The sequence below is a fragment of the Oryx dammah genome, unplaced genomic scaffold (genome assembly GCF_014754425.2).
Source record: "Oryx dammah isolate SB20612 unplaced genomic scaffold, SCBI_Odam_1.1 HiC_scaffold_12, whole genome shotgun sequence".
NCBI classification, from domain to species: Eukaryota; Metazoa; Chordata; class Mammalia; order Artiodactyla; family Bovidae; genus Oryx; species Oryx dammah.
Window position 1 is genome coordinate 64,428,221 of NW_024070196.1, and position 12,525 is coordinate 64,440,745.

Below are 12,525 nucleotides of genomic sequence, written 5' to 3' on the forward strand. Positions count from 1 at the left end.
ACACGTCACTTCCCCTCTCTCTAAACATCTGCTTCCTCACCTGGGAACAGGAGGGAGGGTGTCTGCTTCAGAGGGTTGACGTGGGGAGGGACAGCAGACACAGGAAGGTGGCATGAAAAAGGCACAGTCTTGCCAGCCGGGAGCTGTGTGACCTTGGGCAAGTGACTTCACATCTCTGGGCTTCAGATTCCTCGGGAATAAAATGGTACTGACACCTCCATCACAGAGATGTCAGGAGGATTAAATGAGACCACAGGGATATCAGGCCCATCAGTCACGTGGCACTTGGCTCACAACTGTTGCTTTGAATAGAAGCTGTTAAAAAAAAAAAAAAAGAAGCCGTTGCTATTATCACTATTAAAACATCTTCTTAAACTAAGGAAGGTTTTGGATAAAGCAAAAAAAAGAAAAAAGCCCCCAGTAATGACCTTGCACTGGAAACATTGTTAGTTATTATTATTAATATATTTTATATCTAAATAATATATAATAATTAAAATTATTATTATTATTAGAAAAAATGTCAAAGATAGTACAGAGAGTTTCCCGTACCTTAACGCAGCAGCTGCTAATGTTAATATGTTACCTGATCCTCATACATGTATCACAACAAAGAAATTAATGCTGATATAGTACTATCAACTAAACTGGACTTACTTGATTTCACTTGGTTTTTAACCAATGTCCTTTTTCTACTCTAGGATCCAACCTAGAAAACCATGTTGCACTTAACAGGTTCATTTAAAAATGTTTATTTTTTTATTCAGTCTTTTCCAAATTTATGTATATGGTGGCTAAGCTGTAGAGAATCCACCTGCCAATGCAGGAGACACCCAGAGACAATCCCTGGGTCGGAAAGATCCCCTCAAGAAGGAAATGGCAACCCACTCCAGTATTCTTGCCTGGGAAATCCCATGGACAGAGAAGCCTGGTGGGCTGCAGTCCATGGGGTTGCAAAGAGTTGGACATGACTTAGCGACTAAACAACAACCATCACAAAATCCAGTTGCATCTAGGCTTTTTTCCACTTGGTATTTTTAAAACCATTTTCCATATAATAATTTTTGAGAAAGCAGAATATAGCTCAAGCACCTGTTCATAACTTACTGAACCATCCTTTCTAGCTTAACATCTACATTGGTTTTGGTTTGAGGTTGTAACTGAGAACTCAAAGCAATTCATATCTTAGCGTGGAGGTTCTCAGACTTTCTTAGTTCATAGCACCTCTAGTGTCTCTGTGAAATTTTCATGGCATCCCGGACCATTCGGTGACTATTGAATAATTAAGTCCAAACCACCTAATAAGTATATCTATCCTAACAACTTAGTAGCCATTTGAAAAAATAGCACATGGAAGTCAAAAGAAAATAATATATTTTATATTTAAACAAGTAGTTTCTAATGGGTGTGCTCACCTGTTGGACTTTGCCCAACTTCTCAAATTTTGGAATCAGTTTGAACTCACCACCTCTACTTCACTTTCCATAGTGATTTTCACATGATGCTTGCTTTTATCATGGCAACTGCTTGCTGAAAACTTGGTTTTTTTTTTGCAAAGCTATAAAGCCGTTGATAGGAGCGCAAATTGCAAACTCACTCACTCGCATTAGCAGTTTATGTGGTGTTCAACACACGTGGAGGATCGCTGTATTTCCCCCAAAATTGCCATGAGTTCACAGTGGTACTCTCAGCACCCAATTTGGGAACCATGGTCTTAGTGTCTTTCTCTCCTACCAGATGATTTCTTTATGACAAATGTCTAAATTTAGGATTATTATTTTTCAAAGAGCTGATCATTGTGTGTTATTCTTGACAAAATGGCTATTTGTGCTTTCTCCCCTCCCCTCCCTATCTCCTCCTGTTGCTGCCTTTCCTCTCTGCTTTGAAGCATCCACCGTGTGTCCAACATTGCTTTCTTAAAAGGTGCCCGGTCATTGTGTCTGTAGGAGGATGGTGAGAAGACCGAACATTTTTTAAACACACACAGACACACAGTTTTTAAACAAACACACTTCATCCCATTTCATCTCACAGTAACCTCTTGAAATAGGTACTGTTATGGTTCCCATTTCACAGATGAGGAAACTAAGGTCTGGAGTCACAGGCCGTCCCCAAAGTCTGTGCTTCCAGAGCCACTCTGGGGATAATGCCCGTTGATGATGGGGATGGGGGTGCCCCAGAGACCTCTCAGGGTCTCTGCTGGAAGTGTGGCCCAAGGATAGACAAAGAGAAGGCTCATGTGATTCTGCCTTCCACTCTTGCAGAGATGGCCGAGCGACACAACACGAAACAGGTCCTGAAGCTGGCCCGGGACCTCGTGTACAAGGTGCAGACCCTGATTGAGAACAAGTGAGGGCCGCGTCACCGCCCGCCCACCCGCCTGTCCTGCCTGCTTCTCCTCCCAGCCGCCCGGGGAGCGAGGTCATGACGTCTGTTCCCGAGCATAGACTTCTGTGCAAAGAGAAAGCACCCCAGCTTTGGCCGCTGGGCAGGTGGGGTGGAGGGGTTGCCCCTTCAGTTCAGCCTTACGTTTTCCTGTTTGACCAAAGATCGCCCAAGCCTGGGGTTTCTCCCTGGCGGGAGTTGGGGGTGGTTGGTGGGCAGAGGAGCATCTCTGTTCGTGGTCTCCAGAATGGTCTCCTCCCCTTTCCCTCCCATCCCTCCAAGCTGTCTTGTCCGATGAGACTCGGGTTGGGAACTTTTCGGAAACAGGTATAGGAGAGGCCTGTGGGGCTGCCTCTGAGCTCTGAAGGGGCCTTTGGAGATGTTCCAGAGTGTGGCTGGGAGCAGATCACTGCTCAATTCTTCTATGAAGGATGCTGCCCTGTGCCCTCAACCCTGTCGGGGGTTGGGCAGCATCTCTGGCCTCTCCCTGCTAGATGCCAGTAGCGCCCTCCGCCCCCCGTGCCCCACCCCTCCGCCTTATGACATCCAGAACTTCTCCAGACATTGCCAGGTAGCCCCCCGTTTGAGGGCCACTGGCTTGGAGGAGGGAGTGTAAGTGTTTCTCCCTCCCCACTTTCTTTGTATCTGAGCCACCTGTGTCCTGAGACTCCCCCCCATTCAGAAAAGGCACATGGGGTCCTTTGCACATCTCTCCTGGGAGAGGGGATTTCAGTTGTGTTTTCTCATCTTTCCTCCTCCCCCTGGCCCAGGGACTTTTTTCTTCTTTCAACAAAAGGCTGTGAGAAGGGTCTGTAAGCTTGAGACAGGCTTCTTTATGGTCCTGCTCAGAGCCCCTGCTCCGGGCAGGGCAGAGCCCACATCCCCTTCCTCTCATCCTAGGGAGGACCTCGCCTCTCCTTCCTACATTGGGTCCAGAGTTCCAGAAGCTTGGAAGGTGTGTGTTGGTGCAAGCCACTTGTTCAAGGAGGCTGGCATTTCCTTAAGTGCCCTTGCTTACTCAGGACAAAGGGAAGAGAGGAGGACAGAAGTTGGCCAGGGTAGGGTGTGGCGGGTATTCTCCTTGGGGGGAAAAAAAAATGAGCTGATGAACTGGCATCCGGGTCACAGCCCAGCCTGGAAATGGTCCCCTCCACGTCTTCACACAAAGGGTCACCAACCCCCTAAACAGACCCTAGGTGAACTAGTTTACCCTGCCTACATGTCCTCCCGGGAGAGCCATCGTGCCAGCCCTTCTCTGCTTCAGAGAATGGACCAGAGTCAGGAGAAACAGAGAGAGTCCCAGAAGGATGCTCTTCCCAAGAATGGCAGGTAGGATTTTGAAGAGGAGAGGAGACTCATCAAGCACATTGAAACCTTGACAGAGGGGCTGCATCAGTCCTCACATCCTGAGCAAACCAGGAGGGGGAGCAGTCCCTGCCTGGCGTGCTTGTGAAGGCGCTTCCCTTGGACCCAGCACTTGCATCTGAACTTCCTCCCAAGTGGGGTGTGTCCTAGATGGGATGGATGAGAGATGGACCTCGCTTCCGAAGAGCACTCTGTGCAAGTTTCATCTCCCCGCTCTGGCCCTCTGCCTTCCCGAGACGGATGATCATGTATGAAATTTCCCTCTAGATAAGAGTTTTATTTTGCCATTCAACTCTTCACTACAGAGGATGTTATTTGAGCAAGACCCAGGTCCTAGACCTTCCGATTCGTATTTATTTTTTGACAGACTGGTCTGAAAGTACCGCACAAGATCTCTTCTCTGCCTTCTCTCGTGGTGTTCCAGAGAGCGTCGTGGTTGTGATTTGAAACAATGCTTATTTATTTGGCTTCCAGTGTTTGTTTGGGTCTCTGTACGTTGTGTGTCCTTGTGTCCCCGAATCAAATGCGTGGGAGTCGTTTTATCTACAGAGTGCTCTCCTTTTCTCAGTGTTGCCAACGTATCTTATTACTGTTTCCTGAAGAGTCGTGTCTATATATAGAGAAAAAATATATAAACAGAATTGTGTGAACCTGGGTTATTTCTTGCCTCTATGTTTGGGGATTTTCTCTTTGATTTGAAAGAAAGGAATGTTTGCTGCTGAAGAGTGCGTCCTCGTACCCTGCTCCTCCCAGCCCACCCCAGTTGACCCAGACCCGGAGAGGGACAGATTCTCATGCTAGCTGCCTGGTCTGTCCCCAGAAAGTTCAAGGCTGGTGAAACTAATCTCATCCTTTGTATGAGTTAGTTGTTACCACAAGTGACGCTGTGTAACAAACCACGCCAAATCTTAGTGGCTTCAGACAGCCATTTGTTTAGCTTGTGATGAATCTTCCTTAACATTTATTTATTCGTTCATGTATGTGGAGCACGTGGGAGCTTCCGCTGTGGTGCCGCATCTTTCTCTAGCTGCGGCCCGGGGAACTCTTAGTTGTAGCATGTGGGGTCTGGTTCCCCAACTAGGGACTGAACCTGAGCCCTCTGCACGGGGAGCTCCTTGTAGCCTCGAGCACGTGGATGCTGTCTGTCACCATGCCTTCACCTGAATGACGCTGTTCCCGGTTAGGACAACACGCTGGGTTTAGGCCCCTCTGGCTGCTCCACCATTTCCCTTCTAAACCATACTCCCTTTTCTTTGCACCTCAAGCTTTCCGTTTGGCTTCTGGGAGAGTCCATGGGGACAGTTGAGAAGCACTTACGCAAAGAGTTGAGGAGGTCGCGACCATCCCATTTCAGAAGGGCCAGTGCCCACGTGTGCCATCCTGTTCCATCTTCCTCCTCCTCTCCCAGGCCTGAGGTTCCAGCAGCCTGGCAGAGAAGGGAGGTGAGGGTACAAGGGGAGGGGGAGGAACTAGTTTAGATCTCTTCTCTTTTTTCAAACAGATACTCAACTTTCAGAGACATTAGATCCATCAATCAATGAGTCTTTTCCCCAAGTTTTATGACAGCTTCTTCCAAACTGAAGTCATCTGCTGTCCCCCTTTATGATTTGGACCATATCTGTGTGCTATTGTATCTTAACTAGTTTCCTTTAAATCAACTCAGCTTAAAAAAAAATTATTTATTTCTTCATTTGGCCGTGCTTGGTCTTAGTTGCAGCATGTGGGATCTTTAGTTGCGGCATGTAGGATCTTTAGTTGCGGCATGTAGGATCTAGTTCCCTGACCAGGGATCGAACCTGGATTCCCTACATTGGGAGCATGGAGTCCTGGCCGCTGGACCACCAGGAAGATCCCATAAATCAACTCACTTTTTAAACTTCAAGCTAAGAGCAAGTCAGGATCATTTGCATAAACAGAAGATGGTTGTAGAAATGAATACCACTCTTTTACCAAAGTACTCTTTCCCACCGAAGGCTTTCCTGAAGCCTGCTCTCTCGCTGTTAAGAAGAGACGTAATAAGGATCTGAGAGGTTAAAGACATATTAGCACCAGATGAGCTTTCCTTCTTGGAGGACTTCAAGCAGGATTGATGTGGGAATGACTTTCTCACTGCACCAACTAAAATTACATTCTGTATCTTTGTCCACATGTTTGGGGAGTGATGACTTAGGATCCCAAGTCTGCCAGCTCCTGGCTATGTGATTTTGGAAAAGTGATTTTACCTCTCTGAGCCTTGGTTTTCGTTTTTGCAAACTGGTGGTAGGAATTCCCCCCTTGGGTGTGGATTCCCTGGTGGCTCAGATGATAAAGAATCCATGTGCCATGCGGGAGCCCCATGGGTTTGATCCCTGGGTTGGGAAGATCCCCTGGAGAAGGGGAACAACTACCCACTCCAGTATTCTTGCCCAGAAAATTCCATGGACAGAGGAGACTGGTGGGCTATAGTCTGTGGGGTCACACAGAGTTGGACACGACTGGGTGACTTAACACTTTTACTTTTTTGGCTGTGGATTCAGTCCTGGCCCTCTTCTTTCACTGGGACCCTCTGGCCCTAGCATCACTGGGAATGATTTCCTGGTTGAGACCTGTTTCCCTGAGTTCCCATCATCTCTTGCTTAGGTTCTCAGGTGAGACTTTGAAACCTGAGAGGATACAGCTCCTGGAGGAGAACTGGAGGAGAACCGGGGCAGGAATGAGCTCTGAGCCCTCTCGGCTGTGACAGAGCCGCTTGAGAGGGGTACAGTGAGGCCGTCAGTTCTTGGCAGGAGCAAAACCCATGCCAGCTCTGCAGATTGCACTGGGTTCTGCTGACTCAGGGAAGGGCTCTCGGGGCTCTAAGCCACTGGAATCCCTGAGAGCTTGAGCCCAGGACAGGTGTAGACTCTAGAGGGAGTGCGGTCAGATCCTCGGAGTCGACCTAGCAGAATTCAGATGGCGCTCGGAGCCCTGCAGTGCCCTGGGGACTTTCCATTACATCAGGGCGTTAGGCAGGACTCCTCGGGTGTCTTCCTGGCATCCTTTACGCAGACTTGTGGAGCAAGCACAGTGGTTTCCAGCCTCTGTAGAGGCAGGGCTCCTCCAAACAAAGAGCGCCTCTTATTATGAAGAAGAGAAAAAATGAGACGGATCCCTCTGTCTCTTGTCAAATAAAGATGGTGTCTATGAAAATGCTTCTGCTTCATAGGCTGAAGAATCGCTCCCCTTGGCACTGCTGAAATTGTTGAGAGAGAAAAATGAAAGGGGACTTCCCCGGCGGTCCAGTGGTTAGGACACCACACTGCCCGAGGGCCCAGGTTAAATCCCCGGTCAAGGAACTAAGATCCTCCTAGCCACGCTGCGTGGTCAAGAGAGATGATTAAGGAACGTGGATGGCAGGGGACTGTTGTAAGGTTATTACACAGAGGAGGCGGCTCATCTCAAGCGCAGATGGGTGACCTGAGGCTGTTTGGGCTTCTTCTTGTTGGCGTCTATCTGCTTGCTGCTTTTTGCACTGGGGATGCTGCTTAGGGTTCCTGAAATCTTCCCACTCAAGCTTGACCTTCATCAACGTGCTTCTGATGACACTTGAAACATACCAGGGGTCTTCGAGTCCATCTGCACACCATGAGGTGGCTTCCTAGGTTTTCTATTACCTTATTCCATTATTCTGTGCCTTTTTTTAAAGTTATTATAGCCCTTATTTTCTGAGAGATGAATTCAGGCTGCATTCTCAGTGGCCGATGTGTTTTTCAAAATTATAGAATTGCTGTAATAATATAGTACTGTTGTTTACAGATGGTCTTAGTTGAATGCTTAAAGCCAAAAGAGTTTGATGAGCTGGGTCAGGGCAGAGATGTCATTCTGCCTCCATCACAGAGTCTGACAGCCCTGGATTCAAATCCCACCTCTGCCACCAATCAGCTGTGTGACTTTGGGCGAGTGACCCTGTCTCTCTGAGCCACAGGCTTCACTTCTGTGAAATGAGGATAACAAAGTTTCCCTGAAGGAGAGGAGTTGGGCATTGAAAGTTTTTTGCTTTCTTGGCATCCTTGCCCTATTCCAGGACCAGCAACTTCTCCCATCTTCTGGGAAACTATATTGCCTACATTATAACTATAGCCTTCTAGTCTAGATTGCTGACAGCCCCCTCTCCCCAGGGGGACACATGTCCCAGTCCTGGCCAGTCAGCTTCCTTCCCTGGGAAGACAGTGGTTCACGCTTTCTTCTGGTGCAGCCACAAGCTAGAGGGATGCCGGCCTGGAGCTGCCTGTCACCACGTGTCCTGCGGGTAGGGGAGCAGCATGGCTGGATCCAGGTAGTCAAGTGAAATCCTTAGCGCTCCATCTGTGTCCATCTCATGGCTCCACTCTCCTCCATGCTGGTTTATATAGGTCCCAGGCCCGTCTCTGAACCAGTCATTCCGACCATTCCTGATTGGCTAAAAGGTCTCGTTTGTCCATCTTAAAGCCTGGAGCAGTCAGAAAGTGACTGAGGGTCACATCCAAAGGGAGGATTAAGGTGATGCTCCCAAAGCAGGGGAGTGGGTCATGATCAGCAAAGGTAACAGGCTGACTCTAGTGTGGAGCTGTGAAGAGACCGACTGTGGGGCTCAGAAGTCAGCATGGCCAGAGGGAGAGGCGCGGGGTCAGGTGGGTGACAAGAAAGAAGCTAAAGAGAGAGGTCGGGACTGGATCTCAAGGGGCCTCGTGTGCCCCAAGTAACGGTGAGGTTTTCACATCAGTGGGGTTATTTGCATGAAGGGGTGAGACAGGTCCTTAACGCCTGACCCCACTCCCCGCTGAGTCCCCACCCCAACACTGGCCCAGCTCTCATTTATAAGGGGAAGTTCTCATTGATGGAAAATGAATACTTTCCAGATTCACCAAGAGGAGGGGTTACAGAAAGGGAGGGAAGAGAGAGAGAATATCCACATACCCATTAAAAGGTGTAGTATCTGAGTGACAAGGATCCAGAATTGCCCCCAGGCACTTTTCATGAAGAGGTTTATGCTCACCACAATCCTCCTGTGGGGTCAGGATTACGATAATAATAGCTAAAGTTTGCCTAACATATGCTAAGGCTTTATTTATACACAGAATCTTAATTCTCATAACTGCCCTCTGAGGTAGGTATTATTTCAACCCCCTGCCCCACCCCATTTTACAGAAGTTACACACTGAGGTCCAGAGAGATGAGGCGATTTGCCTGAGGCCACACGGCAAGCAAGCAGCAGAGGTGGGATTTGAGCCTGGGTGCGTGGTGATTTCGTACAACTCTAGCGTGGGCTCTTTTTGCTCCTCCTGAGATATTTTTATTTGGTCATTTCTGGCACAAGGATGATGCTCCCAGTGTCACTGGAGAAGAAGATGGTCCTCCGCCAGACCTCGGTCACGTGGGGCCGCCTGATCGCGGGCAGGAGGCTGGCCAGGACTGCGTTGAGGATGGCGGTCACATAGCCCCAGCCTAGCTGGCACTAACCACCGTGGTACATGGAGGAGGCTACGCAGGCTTCCTTGGCGAACGGCGAGGCCAAGCTGATGGGGAAAACCAGCAGGCCCAAGATTGTGGCGATGGCTAGAGGCAGCAGGAAGGAAAGCCGGTGTGTCGGTCACGAGGCTCTGGGCTGACCTTCCATCCCAGTCCTCCCATCCACTCACTTGTCATCCATCATCCATCACTTACTCATTGGCTCATCTATCTTTGTATCCACCTATCACTCAAGTAGCCTTCCACCCGTCTGTCCACCTACTCACCCATCCTTTCAGCCATATTCTAGTCCACTCAGGCTCTCCATTCCTCTGTCCACCTATCCATCCACTCATCCATCCATCTGTCCAACCACCCACTGAGCCACTTGCCCCCCTCCAATCCCCCCATCCACCCATTCCTCCACCACTTTCCCCATCCATCTAGCCATTCATCCATCTATTCAGTAATACATCTACTGATCCATCCATCCATCAGCTCATCCACCTGCTTACACACCCCACTCCACACATCCACCAACCCACCCATCCGTCCATGTATTCATTCCTCAAAACTGTAAGGGGCTCTGTGGAACGCACTAGTGATACTAAGCAAATGAACCAGACACCTCCTCACTTTGGAGCCAGTCCCAGCGCAGGAGAGTCACGCGACCTCCAACCCCTCTTCAGCCACACTTGTCCACTTGGAGTTCCTTGACTGTGTCTTGCTCTCTTGTCTCTCTATGCCTTTGCCCCCTGATGTTCCGATTACCTGAAACGCCCTTCCACATTTGGTTAACTTCCCACTCATCCTTCCAGATTCATCTCAGTGACGCCTCCTTCAGGAAGCCTTCCTTAACACCCCCTCCAAACACTGAGTCAGGTACCTCTTGGAGTTTTTCCTTACATCCTGTGCTCATCCTATTGTGCCAGATAGCCACCGAGTTATAACTGCCACCCCCACTAGACTCTGTGCAAGCTGACGACAAGGACTGTGTCTCCATTCATTGACCCGACTAATATCTAGTGAGCTCTGTGTGTGGAGCACTGTGTCAGATGCTGGTGATGTCAAGGCAGACGTGTCCTTGACCCCACAGAGCTGATGTTCTCGTGGACAGAGATGCACAACAATCAGCTAGGCAGATGAGATATTTCAGGCTATGAAAATAGACAGCAAGGCAAGAGGAAGGAGACTCTAAGGAGAGGGGAGCTCCCTGAACTTGAGGTCATGGGAGACCCCACTGAGAGAGGTATTTGAGCAGTGTCCTTAACAAAGTGGGAGGAGCAAGCTGTGAAGATCTGAGAAGAGAACATTCCAGGCAGAGGGAACAAGCTTGGTGCTTATGAGCTACAAAAAGCAAGCCAGTATGTCCAGTGCATGCTGAGCCTGGCGAAGCCAGTTAAGAGATGAAGTCAGTGAAGGAAAAAGGGCCTCCTCAGTGGAGCCTCATCAGTGACAGGAAGTCATTGACATGGTGGCTTGATCTGATTTCAGTTTTAACAGGTCTCACTTGGCAAACAGACTCTAGGGGACAAGGGTGGCAGCAGAGAGATGCGTGAGGTGGTCACCTCTAATCCAGGTGGGAAATGGTGGAGAATTAATTGGATGAGGGTTACCACCAAGACCCGAGCTAGATCATCCAAAGCTGATGTGTGAATTAGAGAAAAGCAATCCTCTGGGCTTGGGGGCTTTCGAGGTGGCTCAGTGATTAATGATCTACCTGCCAAGCAGGAGATACGGGTTTGATCCCTGGATTGGGAAGGTCCCGTGGAGAAGGAAACGGCAACCTACTCCAGTATTCTTGCCTGGAGAATTCCATGGACAGAGGTACCTGGCGGGGTACAGCCCATGGGGTCACAGACGCGTTGGACAAAACTTAGCCACTAAACAACAGAAACAACAATAATTCTTCTGAGCAAATGCAGCTCTCAGCCCTCCCAGCCTCAGCTGGATGCCCTTGTGCAGTGCACAACCTGCCCAACTGTATATGATGGTTCTGGTAAAAACAATGCAAAGTGGATGCACAGGAGAGAAACAAACGAGGACAACTTTTAGGACTGGGGTTGGATAAGGGCAAGAGAGGGTGATGTTAAAGATACCATTCCCTACCCCCAATTTCTGGCTTGTTAAAGGATCAGGAATAGTCTGCAGTTGTAGGGTTTAACTCTGAGATTCAACCAGGAGGCAAGTCTCTGCTTACAGGCTCGCTCATTCATTCACCCGTTCATTCCAAAAACATGTCTGGAACACTTATATGTGACACCAAATTTACCTGCTGCAGCTTCTACCCCTGGCACTGAACCACTGCCCCTCTGTGGGCACAGTCCTTTGGGGGCAAGGGCCCAGGACAGGAGGAGAATTGCACTGGAAGCCAATAGGAACCAGCCTCCAAGGAGCATTGCAGCTGAAACCTGCCAGGAAGAGAGAGGAGGGACAGTGTCGACTGGGGTGGAGCAGGCATGCACTCCCCCTGCTTAACTCATCAGCTGCTGAGTCCTCAAAACCCACAAGGTCTATGCTATTATTATCCCTCTTTTGTTGTTGTTATTGTTCAGTCACTAAGTCGTGTCTGATTCTTTGCAACCCTATGGACTGTAGCACACCAGGCTTCCCTGTCCGTCATTATCTCCCTGAGTTTGCTCAAATTCATGTCCATCGAGTCGGTGATGCCATCCAACCATCTCATCCTCTGTCATCCCCTTCTCCTCCTGCCCTCAGTCTTTCCCAGCATCAGGGTCTTTTCCAATGAGTCGGCTCTTCACATCAGGTGGCCAAAGTATTGGAGCTTCAGCTTCAGCACCAGTCCTTCCAAAGAATATTCAGGGTTGACTTCCTTGAGGATTGGCTGGTTTGATCTCCTTGCTGCCTAAGGGACTCGCAAGAGTCGTCTTCAGCACCACAGCTCAAAAGCATCAATTCTTCAGTGCTCAGCCTTTGTTATGGTCCAACTCTCAAAGCCGAACATGACTACTGGAAAAACCATAGCTTTGACTATATGGACCTTTGGCAGCACAGTGATGTCTCTGCTTTTTAATATGCTGTCTAGGTTGTCATAGCTTTCCTTCCAAGGAGCAAGCGTCTTTTAATTTCATGGCTGCGGTCACAGTCCACAGTGATTTTGGAGCCCAAGAAAATAAACCTGTCACTGCTTCCACTTTTTCCCCTTCTATTTGCCATGAAGTGACGGGACTGGATGCCATGATCTTAGTTTTTCTCATGTTGTTTTAAGCCAGCTATTTCACTCTCCTTTTTCACCCTCATCAAGAGGCTCTTTTTTACTTTCTGCCAATTAGAGTGGTATCATCTGCATATCTGAGGTTGTTGATAATT

The 12,525-nt window shown here is 48.8% G+C and overlaps 2 protein-coding genes across 3 annotated transcripts in view; one reads left to right on the top strand and one right to left on the bottom strand.

Annotated features, from left to right (window-relative positions):
- Positions 1-4,400, top strand: part of SGSM1 (small G protein signaling modulator 1) — a 72,965-nt gene extending 68,565 nt beyond the window's left edge. For both annotated transcript variants that reach the window (XM_040250967.1, XM_040250968.1), the window contains one exon: positions 2,265-4,400. In XM_040250967.1, coding sequence (XP_040106901.1) covers positions 2,265-2,353 — 89 coding nt within the window. In that variant the 3' untranslated portion in view covers positions 2,354-4,400. The remainder of the gene's footprint in view (positions 1-2,264) is intronic.
- Positions 4,401-8,997: 4,597 nt separating this feature from the next.
- Positions 8,998-12,525, bottom strand: part of TMEM211 (transmembrane protein 211) — a 5,265-nt gene continuing 1,737 nt past the window's right edge. The window contains 2 exon segments of the mRNA XM_040250969.1: positions 8,998-9,303; positions 11,468-11,606. Coding sequence (XP_040106903.1) covers positions 9,041-9,303; positions 11,468-11,606 — 402 coding nt within the window. The 3' untranslated portion in view covers positions 8,998-9,040.